Here is a 20,669-nt window from a genome sequence, read left to right on the forward strand (position 1 = left end):
GAACAGTCATTTTAAGCTAATTGTTATTTACTAGCTAAAGTCATCTCACTTTGGTAATGTAAATATAATATGGCCAATATTAAAGTTACTAATATATGAAGCATTATTAGTTATTACAGCAGTGAACTTGAACTCTGTGTCAAATACTGAGCTTCAGTACAGATTCAAGTTGCAATTATTTATATTTCCTCTCACCTTAAATCTTCACTCAAAGACAAGCATCTTTGGCAGTGTATATATAGATGTATTATATATAAGAGACAAATATTGAGTGCTGTGGTGAATAGAAGGGGTCCTGGTGATAATACGGGCAGTAGAGAAAGCATTGGATTTTTGAGTAAGACCAACAAGAAGTGAATTACAGTAATCGATCCGGGAAGCAACAAGGTTGCGAACAAGAATAGCAGTGGCATGTGGATTGAGAAAAGGACGGAGACGATTAATGTTGTGCTTTTAATGCGTAAAATTAATTGAAAATATGCAGACTGAGTGGCATTATTAATGTGTTAATTGAAAGATAGAGTACTGTCAAGGATGACACCCAAACTTTTCACAGAGAAAGAAATGGAGACAAGCAAGGTATTGATAGTAATAGAGAAACTGTTGGTTCTGGATAATGTTGATTTAGAGCCTACCAAGAGGAGCTCGGATTTGTTACTATTGAGTTTAAGAAAATCAGAAGAGAACCATGAATTTAGTTCAGCTAAGCAGGGGGTGAGGGAGGACGGGGGAAGAGCAGAATCAGGTTTAGTGGACAGAAAAAGGGTGTCATCAGCACTACAGTGAAACTGAATATTATATTTACAGAAATGTGTCTAAGCGGCAGATGGTAGATAATGAAAAGAAGGGGCCCCAGGACAGATCTCTGGGGCACGCCAGTGACCAGAGGAGGAGAGGGTAGACAACCAATACTGTAGGAATGGGGTCTAGCTGACAAGTAGAAAGTTTTGACTTACAGACGAGATCTGAAATATCAGTAACAGAGGGAAGTTGGAAAGCAGAAAAACAGTGTGATGAGAGAGAAATTACAAAGGAAGAGCTACATGGAACATCTGAAACTGACATGGTTTTGTAGACGGACTCAGGCGCACACCAGGAGACCTTTGCAAAAGCTGACAGTGCGTTTATTTATAGTGATTTCACCAAGTGATAATATAAGTGTTTGAGAGAGGGGTCCGGGGCTCCAGGGTCCGAGGGGGAGGGGAAGGGTCCGAAAACACACTCCACTCCTTTTCCTCCAACGCTCCTCTCGCTCACTCAACGATACAGGGACGGGTCCAGGGAAGATCCAATTAGCACAAAGTCGCACGAAGACTAACAGACTCAGACTTGCTGATGACAGAATAACTGATGCTGGTTGCTCAACGTTCCAGCGACGAGTAGCGTAGGTCTGCCATCTTAAAAAGCCCTTCTGATTGTAGCAATCAGTGACAGGTGTGATGATGAGCACGGGTGCGTGGGCCAGGGGCGGGAGCCCACAATGAGCACTGCCACGGCAGGGGGAAGAGACAGCGGGAGAGAGGGAGAACAAAAACAAAAACATGTTGCCTAACACGGAGTCAGCCAGTGAGGCACAGGGACGGTGACAGAAACCAGGTCTTGGTGTATTTTGTGAATTTTCTCAAAGAAAAGTAAAATTAGAGAATCACAGAAGGAAGATAAGTAAAGGTGAGCAAGTAAAAGATCTGGTGACCTGAAAGAAGAATTGAGCAGTGAAAACAGTATCTTGGTTGAGTCATCATTTGAACAGATAATGGTGGAGTAGTAAGCAGATTTTGTTCGATTAGTACACTCCTTATAATACAGAATATGATTATTAAACATTTCTTTGTGGATAGTAAGATCAGTTTTCTTATAAATGCATTCAAGTTATCGGCCTTTTGCTTTAAGGAGCCTGAATTCAGCTGTAAACCAGGGTGCTAAGAGACTGACACAGATTTGGTTTTGAGTGGGGCAACAGAGTTTAGACTACTGAGACTAGAGTCATAATAGGAAACCAAGTCCTCTTGGGTAAGCAGGTTATGAAAATGCAAATGACTAGAGAAAGCAAAGGAAGGGATATCAGGATTGATATTCATAATATTCTGAAAAGAAATGGTATGAGGGTTCTTGGTTATAGAAAAGGTCATTTTGGAAGAAGCAAAGTCATCAGAAATTAGCAGTTCATCAGCTTTGCAGTTGAAAGGAATAAGTCCAGAGCAGCAAACTAGGTCCAAAGTATGGCGCTTAGTATGAGTAGGAAAGTTTATATGTTGTTTAAAGCCACAACTATCGAAGCAGGATGAGAAGTCTTTGGTGAGAGGATGATCACTGCTATCCATATGATTATTAAAGTCTCCCAGAAGTATGATATTTGGGGAAACAGCTATGTGAGTCAGCAGATCAACAAAGTCACTTATGAAGACAGAATTAGACTTTGCAGGGTGGTAAATGACACCTATAACAGTTGGAACAGGTGCTGAGAGTTGACAAACAATGGATTCAAAGGAATTGTAGACAGGTACAGACAACAGCGTGGCTTTCCAGTTCTCACGATAGATTACTGCGAGACCTTCACCACTTACAGGTGTTAGGCGACCTGGGCAGGCTGGCTAAAACACTGTGGTCAACATCCCTTTCGAAGTTCTGTGAAGGGCGACGAGACCAGAGGGACTGTATTGGCTTAGAGTCGTCATGGTGAAAATTCCGACGAGAGTCCCGGCGAATGTACTTTCCGCGAGGGAGGAATGCGATATCCGTGTGGAGATGAAGCGCAGCCGGCAGTGGAGCAGACAGGTGAAAGCGGAGTCGGAGAAGTTCGTCAGCTGAGTATTGGTAAAGTCCAGCACTAGGTGGGTAGACCAATGACATAAAAATCATTGGAAGCCCTTGTTTATGGATTGATTGTTGGGTTTTGGTTTTCTCTGTATGTATTATTGTAGGGTCTACCTTACAATATAAAGCACCTTGAGGCAACTGTTGTTTTGATTTGGCACTACATAAATAAAATTGAATTGATTTGAATGGAATTGAATTGCATTAAACTTGAGAACCTTCATCAGACTGGTGGACGTTAATTATGATGAGCTCTGATTTAGATTCAGATCCAATACAGCTTCCATCAATGAAGAAATGAGCTGTGATGATGTATACATTCACCTGTCTGCAATGCAGAACGATATCACAACAGCAGAGGAGTGATACTGAGGGGTGATGAAGAGCTGCTGACTGGAAGACATTAAGATTTGTTAGTGAGCAGGAAATGTAAAGACTCATGTGAATGTTGATGACTGAACTTGTTGTGTTTCTAATGCTTTTTCAGAAGCAGCAAAGTGGGCAATGAAGAAGAACAGAGACCATAAGAAGACCATATCCTGGAGCACTAACAAGTTCAACAAAGTCATTAAAAGCTGAAATAAAAACGTATATGTTGAAAATAAATCACAATTCTCAGAATCTCATTGACTATATGAAAAGGATGAATGAAGGATATCTGCATACACAGGAAAATGCTTCCTTACTGCATGTGCAAAGGTCTCGTGACATTCATCAGCACTGTCCTCTCTGATGTGACCCAAAGAGTCTAGCTCACAGAACAATAGGTGGAACTTTCCCACTCAGAGCCACAATTATCCACACAGCTCAGCAGTTGACCTCAGATGCATATCTGTGGACTGTGGGAGGACATGCAAGCTCCTCACAGAATGCCCAAACACGAACCTCTTTAAAAAAAAAGTTCAAATCAAGCTTGATCATCTGCAGATGGAAGCATGATGCTGCAGTAGATTTCACAATATTCCAGTAGAAGAAGAAAGATGGGGCTTTAAGCTCACGTACAGTAAATTCAAATTCAAATTCAAATTTTATTTGTCACGTACACAGTCATACACAGTACGATATGCAGTGAAATGCTTGGACAACTGCTCGTGACCTAAAGAAAAAAAAAGGAAAAGGCTATGAATAAGATAGGAAATAAATATGAAAAAATTAAAAAGGGTAAATTTAACTAGGAAGGAATAAAATATAAATTAAGGTTAAAAATGAAATAACTGTACAACACAAATTAGAATGAAGGGTAAATTTAACTGGGAAAGAATAAGATAAAATATATAAATTAAAGTTGAAAATAAAATAACTGTACAACAGAATACACAGTATAGAACTATATAAGAATGTATGAAGAAATATAAATAAATATATACACAATAACAGCAGCTGTACAGTACAGGCAGACACCGCTCACACTACAGTTATGATACCAGGCCTCTAGTTTAAACTAGTGAATTTACATAAGTCAGGGTTCCTTTGAACAAAGACTTGGACATGAATATGTTTGTGATGAGAGACTTTAATGGTTTATGATTACAAAACAGAAACAGCGTAATACACACGCAGTCACAGTTGTCATTTCTGAAAATATAAGTCATTGTAGAGCTGCAAGAAAACCTTTAAACATCCCAAAATATTTTACTTAAAAGCACTTTTAAAAACAACCACAAAGTGCTGCATAATAAGACCAAACATGAAAAATCCCAGGCCGTCAGTAAAGATACAACAGCAAAGACACACCCCCTGCTTTTATACTGGTTACTGGAGCTTGAGGGGGGGACCAATGATGGCACAGAACAGCAGCCAATCAGAGACAGTAGGATGAAGGTCCTCCATAAGGCAGAGTGCATTCTCACTTTCCTGTTCAGAGACAAACATCAGCAATTTCAGCTCAGATCTGGTGAACATTGACCTTCCCTAACACACACATGTATGTGCTCTGTGACTCAGCCGACACACTTCTTACCTTTTAGCTTCCTCCAAAGGAGCAGAACTCAAACCAGAACCAGGAGAACCACAGAAACCAGACCTGACATGATGGAGGCTGTGAGAGGAGGGCCAGAGGATGGGGACCAGTACCACCCGTTCTCCTCATCTTGCTTTTTTGATTTACTGGTAGCACAAGGAGTTTTTTTAATAGTAGTATGAGGGGTTGTTGTACTGATAGTATGAGTGGTTGTTTTAGGGGTAGTAGTAGGAGGAGCTTTTACATTAGGAGGAGGATCTGTGGGAGGATCTGCAGGAACAATGACAAAGATGGTTCAGTCAGTTTATTATCTGGTCAGCTCATCAGTTCCAGTAGTCTCTGGAAGCTTCCTCACTGATAGACAGAGCTGTCTGAATTCTTGAAAGACTAAAGAAAGGATCTTCAGGTTACACTGAGGATACACTGAGACTATCTGTCATGAAAGTCTTTATTTATGGACTTTATCAGGCACAGGATGGAGAGGAGTGCAGTGACGGTCTGGGCGTACCCTTCTTCTTCTCTCATATTCATCTCAAGACCGCAGACAGAAATCAGCATTAAAGAATAAACGAGTTAGATCAGGATCAACTGCAGACGATTGGATCGAGTGATTCTGCCTGATTAAACTTTTGCATATTCACTGATAAATTGCTTGAATAAAATATCCAATATTCTCTCTGTACAGCAGCTCCACATGGCTGCGTCCTGAGTCCTCTCCTGTACTCCCCTCACACATGACTGCTAGCCGACCTACAATACCAATGGACAGGTGTGTCAACTGTGGTGGGCCCGATCAGCAGAGGAGATGGTCTCATTCCAAACTGACTCCCTGCATCTTTCACAGCAGCAATGAGATGTGCTTTTCTCTGTGGTTAAACCTTAGTGACTCACATTTGTGTGATTCATTCAAATATTCTCCTCTTGAAAGAGAAACATGGGCCTGAAAAGAAACTAATGTTCACATCTGTCAGTCACAACCTGACACTGAGTCTCTTTAGTAAATCCAGCAGAGTTTTAAAGTCAAATAGAGGTTTTGTGCCACCACAGTGAAGATGGACTTCTTTGTTCCTTCTTTAATATTCCAACCTTTGTAATGATGGGATAATTTTCTCTGGCTGCTCTGTTTATGTGACCTGAATACATTAAGAGAACATGTATCGATAAAGTAAGATATAACCTACCACCTTTCATTGATCTCTATGACACTTCTACTAAAGTCCAGGAAAAGAGGTTGAATAAGAAAGATCATTGCACTGACCTCTGACTGTCAGCCTGCTTTCATGAGTATGTGGATGATCCTCAGTGGAGCACGAGTAGAGACCTTCATCTGACTTCTGAACATTAGTGAGAGTCAACTTTAATTCAGGATCAGATCTCATTTTCTCACCATCTTTATATAAAGAAAAGTTCCCCAGATCTTTGAATTGACAGAGCAGGATCTCATTACTTCCTGTCCACACAGGAAATGAAGGCGCCTTCAGGATCAGGGAACCAGCTGACCAACAGAGACACAAACAGAGTGATACAGAGACAGACTTCCACCAACACACAGAGTCATACAGACACAGCTGGAACATCTGTACCTGAAACAACGATGTTGACTTCATCACTACGCTGTCCAGATGAGCTTTCACAGAAGTAAGCTCCATCAGAGGGGTTACGCAACTTGAGTTGACACAGAGACTTTATAATAACAAGGCCTGCAGCTGCTCCACACATCTCAGTGAGTGTTCCTGTGGTCCTCTTCACTGTCCATTCATCAACTGTTTTTCCATCACCATCAACACAAGTCAGAATCACCAGACCACCACGACTGAAGAACTGCTTTTGATCTGGATTTACACTCAGCGAGACTGAAGGGCAGACAGATACACAGACAGAGTAAATGTACTTGCGTTCTTGTTGGAGTCTCACTGATGGTTTTCACTTCCATCAACTCACCTGCAGAAACAGTCAGTGCAGAGAGATGCAGCACACACACACCTGCAACAGGAGGACAGAGGTCACTGAAGGTCAGAGGTCACTGAAGGTCAGACAAAAAATGTGAGGGTGTACTACAGGGGTGGGGAACTCAGGCCTTGAGACCTAGTGTCCTTCGTGAGTTAGATGTGTCCTTGATCTAACACAGCTGATTTAAATGGCTAAGTAACTTCCTCAAGATGTCTTGAAGTTCTCCAGAGGCCTGGTAATGAACTAATCATCTGATTCAGGTGTGTTGACCCAGGGTGAGATATAAAACCTGCAGGACACAGCACTCGAGACCTGGAGTTTGACACTCCTGGTGTACGAGCTTCATTCTCTTATAGGGTGTGCAAAAACTGTGTATAAAGGTGGGCATTACCAAATTACAGATACTTTGTTACTGTGCTTAAGTGGTAAAAGTGGGCGGGGCAGTAAGTCAGTAAGTCACACTACTTCAGCATCTAGCTAGCCCTGCTGAAGAGGAGCGAGCATAAATGGAGTAACGGTAACGGTAATGGTTTATTATATGTCAGGTCATTTCAAATGCAGTGTTTCTATGAGCACAACAAACATCAGCAAACACACAAACTGTTTGTGTGCAGTTTGTCTCACAGTGTGTTACAGTTAACAGTCCAGCTGCTGTATTTCAAAGAGAGGAAAGAAAGAGAGCTAACGTCACTCAGAGATGGAGAAAGATAAGAGAGAAGGACAGGAGAGGAAGAAGAGAGCTTAGATTTAAAGAGAAGGATCGCTTAGTGTGATGTCATGAACTGGAAATGTAAACAAGCCATGATTTTAATCACATATTGGACCTGTATGTGAAGATCTTTCATGTTGTCAAACAAAGTAAAGTATACTTAAATCCAGTGTTGGGAAGGTTACTCTTAAAATGTATTCCACTACAGATTAGAAAAATACATGCCCCAAAAATGTATTTTGTAACGTATTCCATTACGTTACTCAATGTGAGTAATGTATTCTGAGTACTTTGGATTACTTTATATATTATCATGCGTTTTATAACTACATGAATGTACTATTGCTGTGAGATATGTTACTATTACTGAAGGCTAATCTTAATATAAATGAGTAACAGTAGGTGGACATTAGGTTAGGCTGCACTTTTTGCAGCGATCTGGTATAGAAAACTATTCAGCGCGTATATAAAACAGGTGCGTGGCTTGAACTGTAGTAAAGGGACCTCTGACTAATACGTCAGGTTCCGTGTCGGGCTCGTAGCCGAAAAATAACTTTACTTTGTTGTCTGGGTCAAGTTTGTTTTAGACAGAGAGAGGCATTGAAAGGCTGCTCCAACAGAGCTTATTGTTTCGGAGGAAAACACGAACACGGTGTACAGTCGAGTCTTAATAGCTTACTTACAGCTGGGCTCGTCAGGCACTCTTCTTGGCTGCAGTGGTTATTATTATATTTACATGCTTCCAGCTCCCGTTTCTTTTTCTTTTCTTTTTTTTTTTTTGGATCTTTAGCCATTTTTTGGATCTTTAGCCATCAGAATTGTTGTCTTAAGGCCAAGAAAGATGCCAAGTGGATTTATTTTACCAACTGGATCATCATGGCCTTGCCATATTGGTCCATTTGATTGACCTTTATTCTAATTATGTATTTATTTCATTTTCGGTTGCTACAAATGGGACAGACACGACTGGGGGATAGGACAGGGAGAAAGAATGAAAGAAAGAGAGGGAGAGAAAGAAAACCAAAGGGGAGAAGAGACGGTGAGAAGGGGGGGGAGAAAGAAAGAAAAACAAACAAACAAAACAAACAAAACACCTGGGTCACCTGTATGGAGAAAAAAAAACAGAAGAGAAAGCAAACAAAAAAAGAGCAACATAATAAATACAGCACCATCACAATAAACTAGCTAGCAGTAGATAACAGTTACACAATATGGGATCTTGTTGATCCCATATTGTGTAACTAGTCTGTCAAACGAAATAAAGTCTGTTCCTTCCAATATAAGTTCCAAGTATTTGATTCCTTTGCAACTCCAGTCAGGTAGGTTTATGATATTATTGTTTTGTAATGTGTCCGGATTGTTCCAGATAGGTGTACGTTTCCATGGGATTAATGAAGACGCCGTCATTTTTAGAAACTCCCACCTTGCTGTCAGAGAAGAGCTGATGTTGATGCTTTTAAAGCATTCATGTTGTTGGATGTTTGAGCTGATAAATGGTAGGTCTGAGATCTCTAGATTATTGCAAAGTGCCTGTTCTACATCTATCCAAGGTTCATCTAAGAGGGTGTGTTTAAACCATCTAGAGATGAACTGAAGCCTGTTGGCTAAAAAATAGTGATTAAAGTTAGGCAGTTCTAGTCCTCCTTTATCCTTGGTCCTTTGTAGTGTTTTTAAGCTTATACGTGGGGGTTTATCTTTCCAAAGGAATTTAGAAATATACGAGTCTAGAGATCTGAACCAATCTTGTGATGGCTTATTTGGGATCATTGAAAATAAATAGTTTATTTTTGGCAAGACCATCATTTTTATAGCGGCGACCCTTCCCATGAGTGATATGGGTAAAGATTTCCATCTAGCCAGGTCGCCTTCTACTGTCTTTAAAAGTGGGATGTGGTTTAATTTAGTTAATTCTGAAAGTTTAGGGGAGACATTAATACCTAAATATTTTATATTTCCAGATTGCAGTGGGGAAGGAGAAGAATTATGGAGGGAGCAGTTAATCGGAAGAACTGTTGATTTTGACCAGTTAATTGAATAATCTGAGACTGTTGAGAAGGAATTTATCAATTCAATCACCCCAGAGAGATTGGTTTGTGAGTTTTGGAGAAAAAGTAACACATCATCTGCATAAAGGCTGATTTTATGTTCCGCGTTCTTGCATTTTATGCCCTTAATTACTGAATTCTGTCTAATTGCTGCTGCTAGTGGCTCAATAAAAATTGCAAACAGTGAAGGGGAGAGTGGGCATCCCTGCCTGGTGCCCCTCAAGAGACAGAAGCTGGAGGATGTCTGGTCATTTGTTCTGACACAAGCTGTTGGGGAATTATATAATATTTTTAACCAGTTTATGAAAGAGGATCCAAAACCAAATTTGTGTAAAGTTGCAAATAGAAATTTCCAGTTAACTCTGTCAAATGCTTTTTCTGCGTCTAAAGAGAATATTGTAGTTTCTAGGTTTTTACTGTATGAGTAGTCTATCAAATTAAGTAATCTACGTGTATTTGTTGATGAGTGCCTACCTTTTATGAAACCAGTTTGGTCAGGATGAATTAAGAGGGGGGTTATTTTCTCCAGTCTCTTTGAGAGAGCTTTGCAGATTATTTTAAGGTCTACATTTATAAGGGATATTGGACGATAGCTTGAAGGAAGGAGAAGAGCTCCCATTTCTGCTTGATGAGAACTCCTACTTTTCCACTCTCCTTTTTCTCCCTCCTCGCTCACAGACACATAACGTGTATGGCAGTCCATTCTCCCTGCAGCACGGACTACACTGCCCATGATGCTACATCCTTTAGGGCAATGCCTGTAACACTCTGCCTGTTAGCTTAGCACAACAACAACAACAAAAAGGCGCTCTCTCTCCCAGGAAAAACACAGTCGCAGAGAGAGAGAGAGAGAGAGAGCGTCACCCTATAACCACGGCAACCGTAACGCTGCCGCCTAGAACAACAGAACGTAGCTGTCAAACAAAACCCAAACAGTCCTGACCCGCCACAATATGAAACAGGAAAGTACCGCAGTGTAATCCATTTATTTCAACAAAGTAACTGTATTCTGAATACCACCTTTTTAAACGGTAACTGTAACGGAATACAGTTACTCATATTTTGTATTTGAAATACGTAACGGCGGTACATGTATTCCGTACACTGCTTATTTTATGTACTTTCAGTAATACGTGAAAATCATAGGTAGTTTAGTGCAGAATAAACAGGTTAGCTTGCAGTGCTGTGATTAGTTATTTAGTATGTCTTGAGCCAGTGAGGGTCAGAGGTCACTGAACAAACTGCTCTTCAACATGGAAGACCATCACCATCCTTACTGCTGAGGCAGCAGAGCTCCTCGTCCCTCAGACTGATTCAACCCGGCTGCCATGAAGAAAGCTTAAGGAAGTCCTTCCTGCTGTAGTCTATAAATCTAGATGGTGAGATCAATTATAGGCCAATCTCCAACCTTCCTTTCATATCAAACATCCTTGAAAGAGTAGTTGTCAAACAGCTAACTGACCATCTGTGGAGGAATGGCTTATTTGAAGAGTTTCAGTCAGGTTTCATCACAGCACAGAAACAGCTTTAGTGAAGGTTACTAATGATCTTATCTGATAGTGGACTCATGTCAGTTTTTTGAACAGGTTATAAAACAACAGTGTAAGAACAGTTTCATGGTGTAAGATGCCAGTTTTGACAAGTACAGACTAGTGGAGAGTCGTCTGGATTATCAGTGTAACGGTCTCATCCTTCTCTTTCTCTTTCTGTGTCCTTTTCATTAGAAACCGTCAATCCCACCCCCGCATCACCCTGACTCGTATCATGAACAGGCTTGTGTCCACATGAACGTGCAGACTTTCCCTTTTGAAAAACAAAACAAAACAATTTTTTTTAATATAAAATACACCAAAACGATCTCCAGCACCGTCAGATGGAGGTGCTGGTCAATGAAGCCTCTAAACAGTAAGTCAAAAATAGAAATAAATAGAAATAAAGGCACACAGCTCTGATGCATAAAGACTTGTGAGCAATGTTTCCCACTGTTCACCACACCTGTTAAATTTTAGAAACTTTCAGAAAATCCAAGCACACAGAGGCTGAACACACATCCTGACACACTGCCAACATCTCTGAAAAAGCAGCTCCTTCAGTGTGTGCTGGATCAGAGGTTGGAAATTCTTCTTACCGTGCAGCAGGACCACAGACAGCATTTTCATCCTCACAGTCCCGTTACAGAGCTCCTCACTGCCTCAGACCTCACGCTCCTCTCAGGAGACTCTCAACAGGAAGCTGTAGCACTCTGACAGGAGGCACCTCCACAATAAAAGCTGCCCTGGACAAACACCTGTGCCAGTCTCGCTGGGTGCTAGATTGGTGGCTGCCAATTGCTTCACAGATTGAATAGGTTATATGCAGAGAGGAATTTCCCTACAGGGATCAATGATATTATTAATCCATCTAGTTTCATCCAACGTCTTGTGGAGAAGGTGTCCAAGTGCGGAACACGACAGAGATTTTCCCTGGGTAGGATACAACTTTCTTATGCATCTTGATATGCAGTGAAAAAATAAACAATTATTTAAAAAAATGTATTTCATATGTATTTCATTCATGTGCCATAGTCATGCCACATAACCCATATGGAAAAATATATATAAGTCTTATAAAGTTTGTATCTGTCTTGTGTGAAACTTGTATGAAAAGCGAAAAGCATACAAGAGTGAAAACAGACATAAGATCCCTTGAAGAATTATGTAAATGAAACTTGTATGTTTTGGACAACATATGAAAGTGGCCACTTTCATGACTAAATCATATAAGCCTTTTATGATTCACTATATGAAGTAAGTCAAATCTGATGAGAGTCTTTTATAGGTTTTTTCTATTTCTTTCCAATATGGCAAGAACTGCAGGCAGTTATCAACATCTCTATTTAAGCTATCGTGATTATTCATACACTAGTTAGCATTGCTCATGTTAGTGAGATATCAAGACAGACTGTTGCATCGATAAGATTACTTACCATTACAACATGAAAGCAATACAGAATTTTAAAAAAGCATGTCAGCTCATAACAAGCTATTTATAGGTTATTTAATTACACCACATTATAGTAATGCAAGTGTCAGAGCAGTCAGAAACCTACCAAGTTTATTTAACAGTGAAACATGCAGTGTTGGGACTAACGCGTTATTAAGTAACGCGTTACAATAACTACGTTATTATTGTGGTAATGACCACGGTAACTAGTTATTATGCCAAAACCAGGAACGCGTTAGGCGTTACTGGGATTTAGATAGGCTCGTTACTTCGTGTGGAGGCTATCGCGGAGCTTCCACAGATTCAATAACATTAGCAAGTGGTGGAGGCCAGCAGGTGGATGAAGGAAAAGGGAGGCAAGAGGAGAGACCCGAAGCGGCCGCTGGTCCGAGAGTGTCAGGTGAACTGAACTTCAGGTAAGAAGTTATGACCTGCAGTACATATATATAGATATAAACCAAGTTTAGGTGGAGTTTATTTTCGTTATTCTGACTTTTTCGTACTGCGTGCTAGCTAGCATGACGGAGTTTCTATACAGCTGGGTGGGTGCTATGAAGTTAATGATGTTGAACTTTATTTTGTTCATAAGTTATTAGAGTTGCCAACCGTCCCATCTGGTATTCAGAGAAAATATTACGGGTTTCTTATTGAGGTGAAAAGGAACAGTTTGTCCCGTAATTCAGCTACAATGAAAAAGACACAAAGCTGGATTTATTCTGTGTCTTTGCTGCACAGCTGCCTCTTCTTCTCTCATTCTCCCCCCTCCCTCTCCTGTTTCTACTTCAATCAGGAAACTGATCAATGATCAGCTGATCGGCTTTTCTCTCTTGTTTGTTTATCGCCCACTTTGCGCCAGAAAGAGGAAACCAGCGTATGTCGCGCTAAACAACAGCAGCACGTTTAAGTTTGATCAGCTGTTGTTAGAACTTATTTAATATTAATTTCGAGTATCAGCTGATGTTTGCTGGAGCCACAGCTGTAAAGCTGCTGGTCATGATGTCGGTTTGGATATGTGGTGAGAGGGAAACATGAAGATGAAACCAGGAGATGTCCTTACTGAATCATCAGAGCTGAACAGGTGATGGAGAAACAGGTTTACCTTTTAGGTGACATGGATGAGTTGAAGGGAAGTTATGAACAGTTTCTGAGAGACAAATAACACCAGGATCCTTTTTTAGGTAGCTGACAGCTGGTAACTGTGCAGGGGTGGATCTAGCAAAGTGTTGCCAGGGGGCCAGGTAGGGCATTAACAGGGAGAGGGGGGCACAAGGAAATACTTTCTTATTCTCATTTAAAATGTCTCGCTTTTAAAAAAATAATTATCTGAGTCTTACAACAAACGATTGATAGATTGATGCATATACACCATCAGAACAGTGTACATCACTGTGTGTTTATTTTCATTCAAAGGTTTTATGATCTTTCCTATAATGGTGGGCCGGTCTCTAGTCAAAATGCCCGGGACGATTTTCTGTCCCAGCCCAGCCATGTATGCAGCTCATCTGCAGTCTGGTGTTTCCTACATCTTCCTATTCAGAAGGCAGAATTTCCGAGTTCTGAGTACAATCCAAAGCACCACGACTGCAGTTTTTGTGTTGGATATAAAAAGCAGGCTAGGATAGAATCAGGTGTGGGATTTCTCTCGTGGAAATGTGCACATTATTTTTTTCCTTTCTATTGGTAGGTGGCACAGTGCACTTGTGGCAAGTAAGCAAGCTAGAAGACTGGCAAAGTTATGGAAGAAACACATTAACAACAGAATTCTGAGTAAAACCAAAGTTACTTTCCCTAGTAACTAGTTACTTTGAAAGTAACGAGTAACTTGAAGTAACCAAGTTACTTTTGATAGAAGTAACTAGTAATTTAACTAAGTTACTAATTTAAAGTAACTTACCCAACACTGGAAACATGTCAGTGTAACACGCACTTTTTTAAGGAGCAGGTTCATTCATGATTTATCATATTAAATTAAACCCTTTAAATTACCTTTACGTACATTATATACGTAAATTATACCCTTTACAACAGTGAATAAACTCTAACAATCTTTAACCAAGTGATGAAGGCTTTATAAATGAACTCGCAACATGCCTGTTACCTTAAAGATACACCTGACAATTTATTCTGTTGGTTCACTCTTATTTCAAACTAGGTTTCTTACCTTTGATCAATGAACATGGATCTCTGAGATTTGTTGCGAGCGGCGCGTTACTTATTTTGTGTCCCAAAATTTAAAAGTGGAAATTTTTAAAAAGTGTTCCTCCCAGAGTCCAAAGACATGCAGTTAGTGGGGACAGGTTAATTGGAAAGATTAAATTGCCCATAGGTGTGAATGGGGGAGTGAATGTGAGTGTGACGGGTTGGCTCTGTCTGTGTGCTAGCCCAGCGAAGGACTGCTGACCTGTCCAGGGTGTACCCCGGCCCTCTCCATAAGATTTGTTTAATATGTCCTTCAATGAACATAAATAAATATGTAAGACTGCTTTCTTCCATTTGTGCAACATCTCTAAAGTTCTGTCTCAGAGTGACGCTGAAAAACTAGTTCATGCATTTATTACTTCCAGGCTGGACGACTGTAATTCTTTATTATCAGGATGTCCTAAAAACTCCCTGAAAAGCCTTCAGTTAATCCAAAATGCTGCAGCAAGAGTCCTGACAGGGATTAGAAAGAGAGAGCAGATTTCTCCTGTATTGGCTTCATTGGCTTCCTGTTAAATCCAGAATTCGGTCCAGTCACCTTTCTCACTCACTATATGTTAACAGACCTCTCTGCATTGAATCATATCTGTTATTAATCTCTGTCTCTCTTCCACAGCATGTCTTCATCCTGTTTTTTTTCTCTCATCCCGTCCGATTTGGCGGTATATAAATAAAATTGAATTGAATTGAAGACAGCTGGGATAGGCTCCAGCCCCCCCAGCGACCCTGAAAAGGATAAGCAGAAGAGGAAACTTTTTTTGTTTTGTTTTGTTTTTTTTATCCACGACCACTGCTGTGCTATGAATTCTGGGGTAGGTTGCACCACAAAGGATACACCCAACCCATTCTTCGAGTCCAACAAAGAGGAGAATGCATTTCAAGATCCAAAGTGTTTATTGTCATGTGTACAGTAGAAATAGCATTTCTCTGTGCAGTGAAATTCTTCCTTTGTTATCCATACACAAATGCAAAATTAGGTAGGGTTGAAGGAAAACGATAAATAAGGATAAAAACAAGACAAGATATTAACCCTTTAAGACCGGTCAGAGCAGACACGCTCCGTTTTGAGTAACTATTTTTAAATCCCTGTAGAACAGCAGCCACATAAGCTAGCACAATATTTTATTTTTTTTTGCATATGAAAATGAGTTGTACTTACATCTTATCTCACCAGCTTGTCCCAGGTCACGGTTTCCTTCAACATATAGAACTTGCACCAATAACAACATAATATTCCAGAAACACCCTTTGACGATCCAATCAGCTGTTTATATAACACTTCCTAAGTTGGAATAGATGTCAGGCAAACTCGCATGCCATTACCTGCCCAAAACCGGAAGTGTTGTCATTTTCACACAAAATGTAGTTTCTTTTACCTTCAGGGCCTTATAAGCCTATACTGGTGTATCTAAAAGTTATATTTGACTCTATGCTTTTTGTATAGGTTCTTGGATGCTTAGGACTCAAATTGCACTGCTGGAAATAGTTTATTTTGGTGCACGTGATGTTTTTCTTGCATTTTGCATTATAATATTTATTTTAGTTTTTCCTGCAGTACATAAAACTGATCGATCTCAAAAATAACACTATGAAGACATTCAAAATAAAATTCCTGTGGTTGGAAACTACTTTGTGCAACTTTTTTGTATTTAAAGTTTTGAGAGATAACCCTCTAAAATTTCTCTAACTAGAAATATATTTAAAAAAAAAAAAAAAAACAACCCAAAACAAATTTCTATTTTTTTGTAGTTTATTGCATTTTTTTGCAATGGCACCACTGTCTCGGCTAGGGCAGCAGTCGTGTGGTGGAGAGAATGAGGTTCCAAGTTGCAGACAGCGGTGGAGATGCGAGTGTGGTTTATTTGCAGTGTTGCAAAGTGACAAATGGGAAATGAAGAACAAGCCAAGTGAAACCAAAACTGGAAAAACTAAAAACCAAACCAGAAATCATAACACAAAGTGAGGACACGAGGTAAGGAGCAGAGAGAAATGGAGAAACACCAAAATAACACAGAGTAATGCAGACGAACCAACGAGGAGCACAGACTGACACCCACTATATATACACATGAGGGTAATGAGGGAATGACACACAGGAGGGGAGCACGCTGAACCTAATTCAAAAGAAAAGACAGACCTACGAAGTAAAATAGGAAACTCAAAGACTGTTTTACAAAACAAAACTCGGGGACATGAACGGAACACAGAGGGAAGACACAGTTAGGGATAATAAGACATGAGAATCAAACTTAAATAATTAATACAAAATCAGAATAAACTAGAAAATAATAACTCAAAACGCTGGGTCACTGACCCAGGATCATGGATGTGAGCGCTGTGCGATCTCGTTCTCGAGTGAGTGTCTGTTTATCCAGAAGTTTCAGAAATACAGTGGGGCAAAAAAGTATTTAGTCAGCCACCGATTGTGCAAGTTCCCCCACTTAAAATGATGACAGAGGTCAGTAATTTGCACCAGAGGTACACTTCAACTGTGAGAGACAGAATGTGAAAAAAAATCCATGAATTCACATGGTAGGATTTGTAAAGAATTTATTCGTAAATCAGGGTGGAAAATAAGTATTTGGTCACCTCAAACATGGAAAATCTCTGGCTCTCACAGACCTGTAACGTCTTCTGTAAGAAGCTTTTCTGTCCCCCACTCGTTACCTGTATGAATGGCACCTGTTTGAACTCATCATCTGTATAAAAGACACCTGTCCACAGCCTCAAACAGTCAGACTCCAAACTCCACCATGGCCAAGACCAAAGAGCTTTCGAAGGACACCAGGAAAAGTATTGTAGACCTGCAGCAGACTGGGAAGAGTGAATCTACAATAGGCAAGCAGCTTGGTGTGAAAAAATCAACTGTGGGAGCAATCATCAGAAAATGGAAGACATACAAGACCACTGATAATCTCCCTCGATCTGGGGCTCCACGCAAGATCTCATCCCGTGGGGTCAAAATGATCATGAGAACGGTGAGTAAAGATCCCAGAACCACACGGGGGGACCTGGTGAATGACCTGCAGAGAGCTGGGACCAAAGTAACAAAGGTCACCATCAGTAACACACTACAACGGCAGGGAATCAAATCCCGCAGTGCCAGACGTGTTCCGCTGCTGAAGCCAGTGCATGTCCAGGCCCGTCTGAAGTTTGCCAGAGAGCACATGGATGATACAGCAGAGGATTGGGAGAATGTCATGTGGTCAGATGAAACCAAAGTAGAACTTTTGGTATAAACTCAACTCGTCGTGTTTGGAGGAAGAAGAATACTGAGTTGCATCCCAAGAACACCATACCTACTGTGAAGCATGGGGGTGGAAACATCATGCTATGGGGCTGTTTTTCTGCCAAGGGGACAGGACGACTGATCCGTGTTAAGGACAGAATGAATGGGGCCATGTATCGTGAGATTTTGAGCCAAAACCTCCTTCCATCAGTGAGAACTTTGAAGATGAAACGAGGCTGGGTCTTCCAACATGACAATGATCCAAAACACACCGCCCGGGCAACAAAGGAGTGGCTCCGTAAGAAGCATTTGAAAGTCCTGGAGTGGCCTAGCCAGTCTCCAGACCTCAACCCCATAGAAAATCTGTGGCGGGAGTTGAAAGTCCGTGTTGCTCGGCGACAGCCCCAAAACATCACTGCTCTCGAGAAGATCTGCATGGAGGAATGGGCCAAAATACCAGCTACTGTGTGTGCAAACCTGGTAAAGACCTATAGTAAACGTTTGACCTCTGTTATTGCCAACAAAGGTTATGTTACAAAGTATTGAGTTGTATTTTTGTTATTGACCAAATACTTATTTTCCACCCTGATTTACGAATAAATTCTTTACAAATCCTACCATGTGGATTCATGGATTTTTTTTTCACATTCTGTCTCTCACAGTTGAAGTGTACCTCTGGTGCAAATTACTGACCTCTGTCATCATTTTAGGTGGGGGAACTTGCACAATCGGTGGCTGACTAAATACTTTTTTGCCCCACTGTATGTCTCTGCCTCCCTCTTCCCGCTCCACCACAACCACCCACACATGCAGGGCCTTGGGGTAAAGGTGTGTCATCAGGGTGCAGGGAAGGCATCTCCCCCTCTGTCCCCTTCTGGCTGTTTTTAACTGTTATTATTATTTCTTTACATGTGTGTGTTCCTTATTTTTTCCTTCAGGCTTAGAGGGAACATTTTCTGCCCGGTGTTGTAGGGTCCTAATTAAATTATTGTTCCAGAGGATGGTGGGAGTCAAAGAGGAGGTACTGGTCTGTGTGTGTGGGCTTCTGGTAAACTTCAATGTGGTTTCCATTCTCTTCAATGTGCATGGCAATGCCCAGGAATGGCAAATAGTTGTTTATTTAAAAAGTTTATTTTAAAAGGAGAGTGCAGTTTTACATAAGTTAAGCTAAATTTATAGCTATTGCTAATTTTCAACCATTGTCCCTTTTTATTATCCTTCGTGTCTTCCCTGGTGGACTTGATGTTTTTATCCACAGCGTTAATTTTAGCACTGAAGGATTCCACTTCTTGGGTTTTGATTTTTGCATTGGATTAATGCCTTTTCTGTTTGTGTGTGTGATTTTGTGTACCTGTCCTAATTTGTGGCGCTTGAAGACACTCAATTTTCCCATTTCAAAGCAGTCATTTTTTCTTTTTCACAGGTTCGCTAACCCAATTTTGTATTTCCCACACTAAACAACAGCTTTCCTCTGTGTCTGTGTCCTCACCTGCTCCTTCCACTGTGGTCTCCTCCCCCTTTTGCAGCAGTCCAGTGGCAGTTCTCCTTTTCAGCTTTGTTCTGTTCCATCCCACTGTCTCTTCCTATTGCCATTTCACTCTGAACATGGCAAATGTCAAACTTAGACAGTCTTCGTCAAGGCCTTTTCATGCACAGAGAAGTTACAGCTTGTTGGAAACGTATCTCCATCCATCCAGTCATGATGATGGTGTTTTTCTCTTCCTTGCAGATGCCATTTGCCCATACTCCTGCTGCTGGGTCTCTCACTGTTCAGGACAATGCTGTTGTCTCTTGGCCTGACATGTAGTTGCTTTTGAACTGCATTTCCTGTCTTCAGGGAGAAATTAGCATCCTTGGAGCTTGCTTTTAAGGATGAGGAACACATGGAAGTGAAGCTGTAAAACAATTGTCACGGCCCCGGCCATAATGTGTCTTGGTGGTTGTTTTTTGTTCTGCCTGTCTGTGTCTTTAACAGTCTCTGCATTTTTGCACATTGTGTTTTGTAGGTTGCCTACAACTTTTGGTTGGCAGTTTGGCTTGTAGGGTAGGGTGTGAGCTAGCCACAATGACTTTTGATGTGAATGATTTTGCTCAAAAACCCACCATGGATAAGTTGGATCAATGCACAAAGGTAGATTTGTTTAATGTTAGTGTGTCCTTGAATGCGAAAAAGGCAGAAATTAAGCAGTGTCTGACAGTGCAGCTTTTGGAAAAAGGGGTAATTGTGAAGTTGAAACCTCAGCCGGTTGATGCGACTGGAGGTTTGGTGGTGGATGTGGGAGCGGAAGCTGCTGCAGCCATTCCACGAACGGCCACTGGACGGATGACACCAGGATCAGAGGCTCTTGCTGCAAATCAGATCCCAAACGTTAGCCCAACCGGACAATTACCAGGATTGGTTACAGAGGATCTCAAACTTGCCTTTCGCCTGAAAGAGGTAGAGCTTGAGGCTAAAGCCATAGAAGTTGAGCTTATGCATCTCTTCATAAAGGCTATGGAGCTGGATCCCTCCCAACAACACAATCTTACCTCTACCCCAGTGAGTAAAATTGTGAGTAAAGCTTCTAACTCATTCTCCTCTGACCAGTTTGATGCAAGCAAGCAAATTGCTTTAGTGCCACCTTTCAGAGAAAGTGAGGTTGACTCTTACATTAATGCATTTAATGAGCTAGTCCCTGAGGCATATCGCCAAAAGTTTCGGTCATGTGAAAAATCTGCCAACCAAACACATGTACAGTTTACCAAGGAGAAGACTCCCCTGTTTGATAAATGGTTAGCTGC

At 40.9% G+C, this 20,669-nt stretch overlaps 2 protein-coding genes and 1 long non-coding RNA gene across 4 annotated transcripts in view; 1 reads left to right on the top strand and 2 right to left on the bottom strand.

Annotated features, from left to right (window-relative positions):
• The window catches only part of LOC120740759, a 288,808-nt gene that overhangs the window by 62,808 nt on the left and 205,331 nt on the right, over positions 1 to 20,669 (bottom strand). The gene's annotated exons all lie outside the window — the stretch shown is intronic.
• LOC120740807 overlaps positions 1 to 20,669 on the top strand; it is a 46,047-nt gene that overhangs the window by 18,619 nt on the left and 6,759 nt on the right. The window contains exon 2 of the long non-coding RNA XR_005697503.1: positions 6,787 to 6,803. This is a non-coding gene — a long non-coding RNA (uncharacterized LOC120740807). The remainder of the gene's footprint in view (positions 1 to 6,786; positions 6,804 to 20,669) is intronic.
• On the bottom strand, positions 4,466 to 12,195 carry LOC120740793. Of its 2 annotated transcripts, XM_040043281.1 has the most exons (6): positions 11,607 to 12,195; positions 6,716 to 6,757; positions 6,358 to 6,627; positions 6,162 to 6,269; positions 4,775 to 5,044; positions 4,466 to 4,668 (listed from the first exon to the last, which is right to left on the bottom strand). In XM_040043281.1, the coding sequence occupies exons 1-5, from the start codon at positions 11,635 to 11,637 to the stop codon at positions 4,803 to 4,805; spliced, it is 693 nt and encodes a 230-aa protein (XP_039899215.1). In that variant the 5' UTR covers positions 11,638 to 12,195; the 3' UTR covers positions 4,466 to 4,668; positions 4,775 to 4,802. The 2 variants fall into 2 exon arrangements, 1 of the variants encoding a protein (XP_039899215.1); XR_005697494.1 differs by lacking the exons at positions 6,162 to 6,269; positions 6,358 to 6,627; positions 6,716 to 6,757; positions 11,607 to 12,195 and adding an exon at positions 6,033 to 6,155.

The sequence above is a fragment of the Simochromis diagramma genome, unplaced genomic scaffold (assembly GCF_900408965.1).
Source record: "Simochromis diagramma unplaced genomic scaffold, fSimDia1.1 OVJJ01000768.1, whole genome shotgun sequence".
In the NCBI taxonomy this organism is placed as follows: Eukaryota; Metazoa; Chordata; class Actinopteri; order Cichliformes; family Cichlidae; genus Simochromis; species Simochromis diagramma.

What these genes read in the sequence shown, in the direction of transcription:
- LOC120740793 (XM_040043281.1), bottom strand. Translation starts at nt 11,637, where the DNA reads ATGAAAATGCTGTCTGTGGTCCTGCTGCACG. An exon ending in GTCTGTGGTCCTGCTGCACG is followed by an intron (nt 6,758 to 11,606) that starts GTAAGAAGAATT and finishes CTCCTGTTGCAG; the next exon opens with GTGTGTGTGTGCTGCATCTC. An exon ending in AGTCAACATCGTTGTTTCAG is followed by an intron (nt 6,270 to 6,357) that starts GTACAGATGTTC and finishes TCTGTTGGTCAG; the next exon opens with CTGGTTCCCTGATCCTGAAG.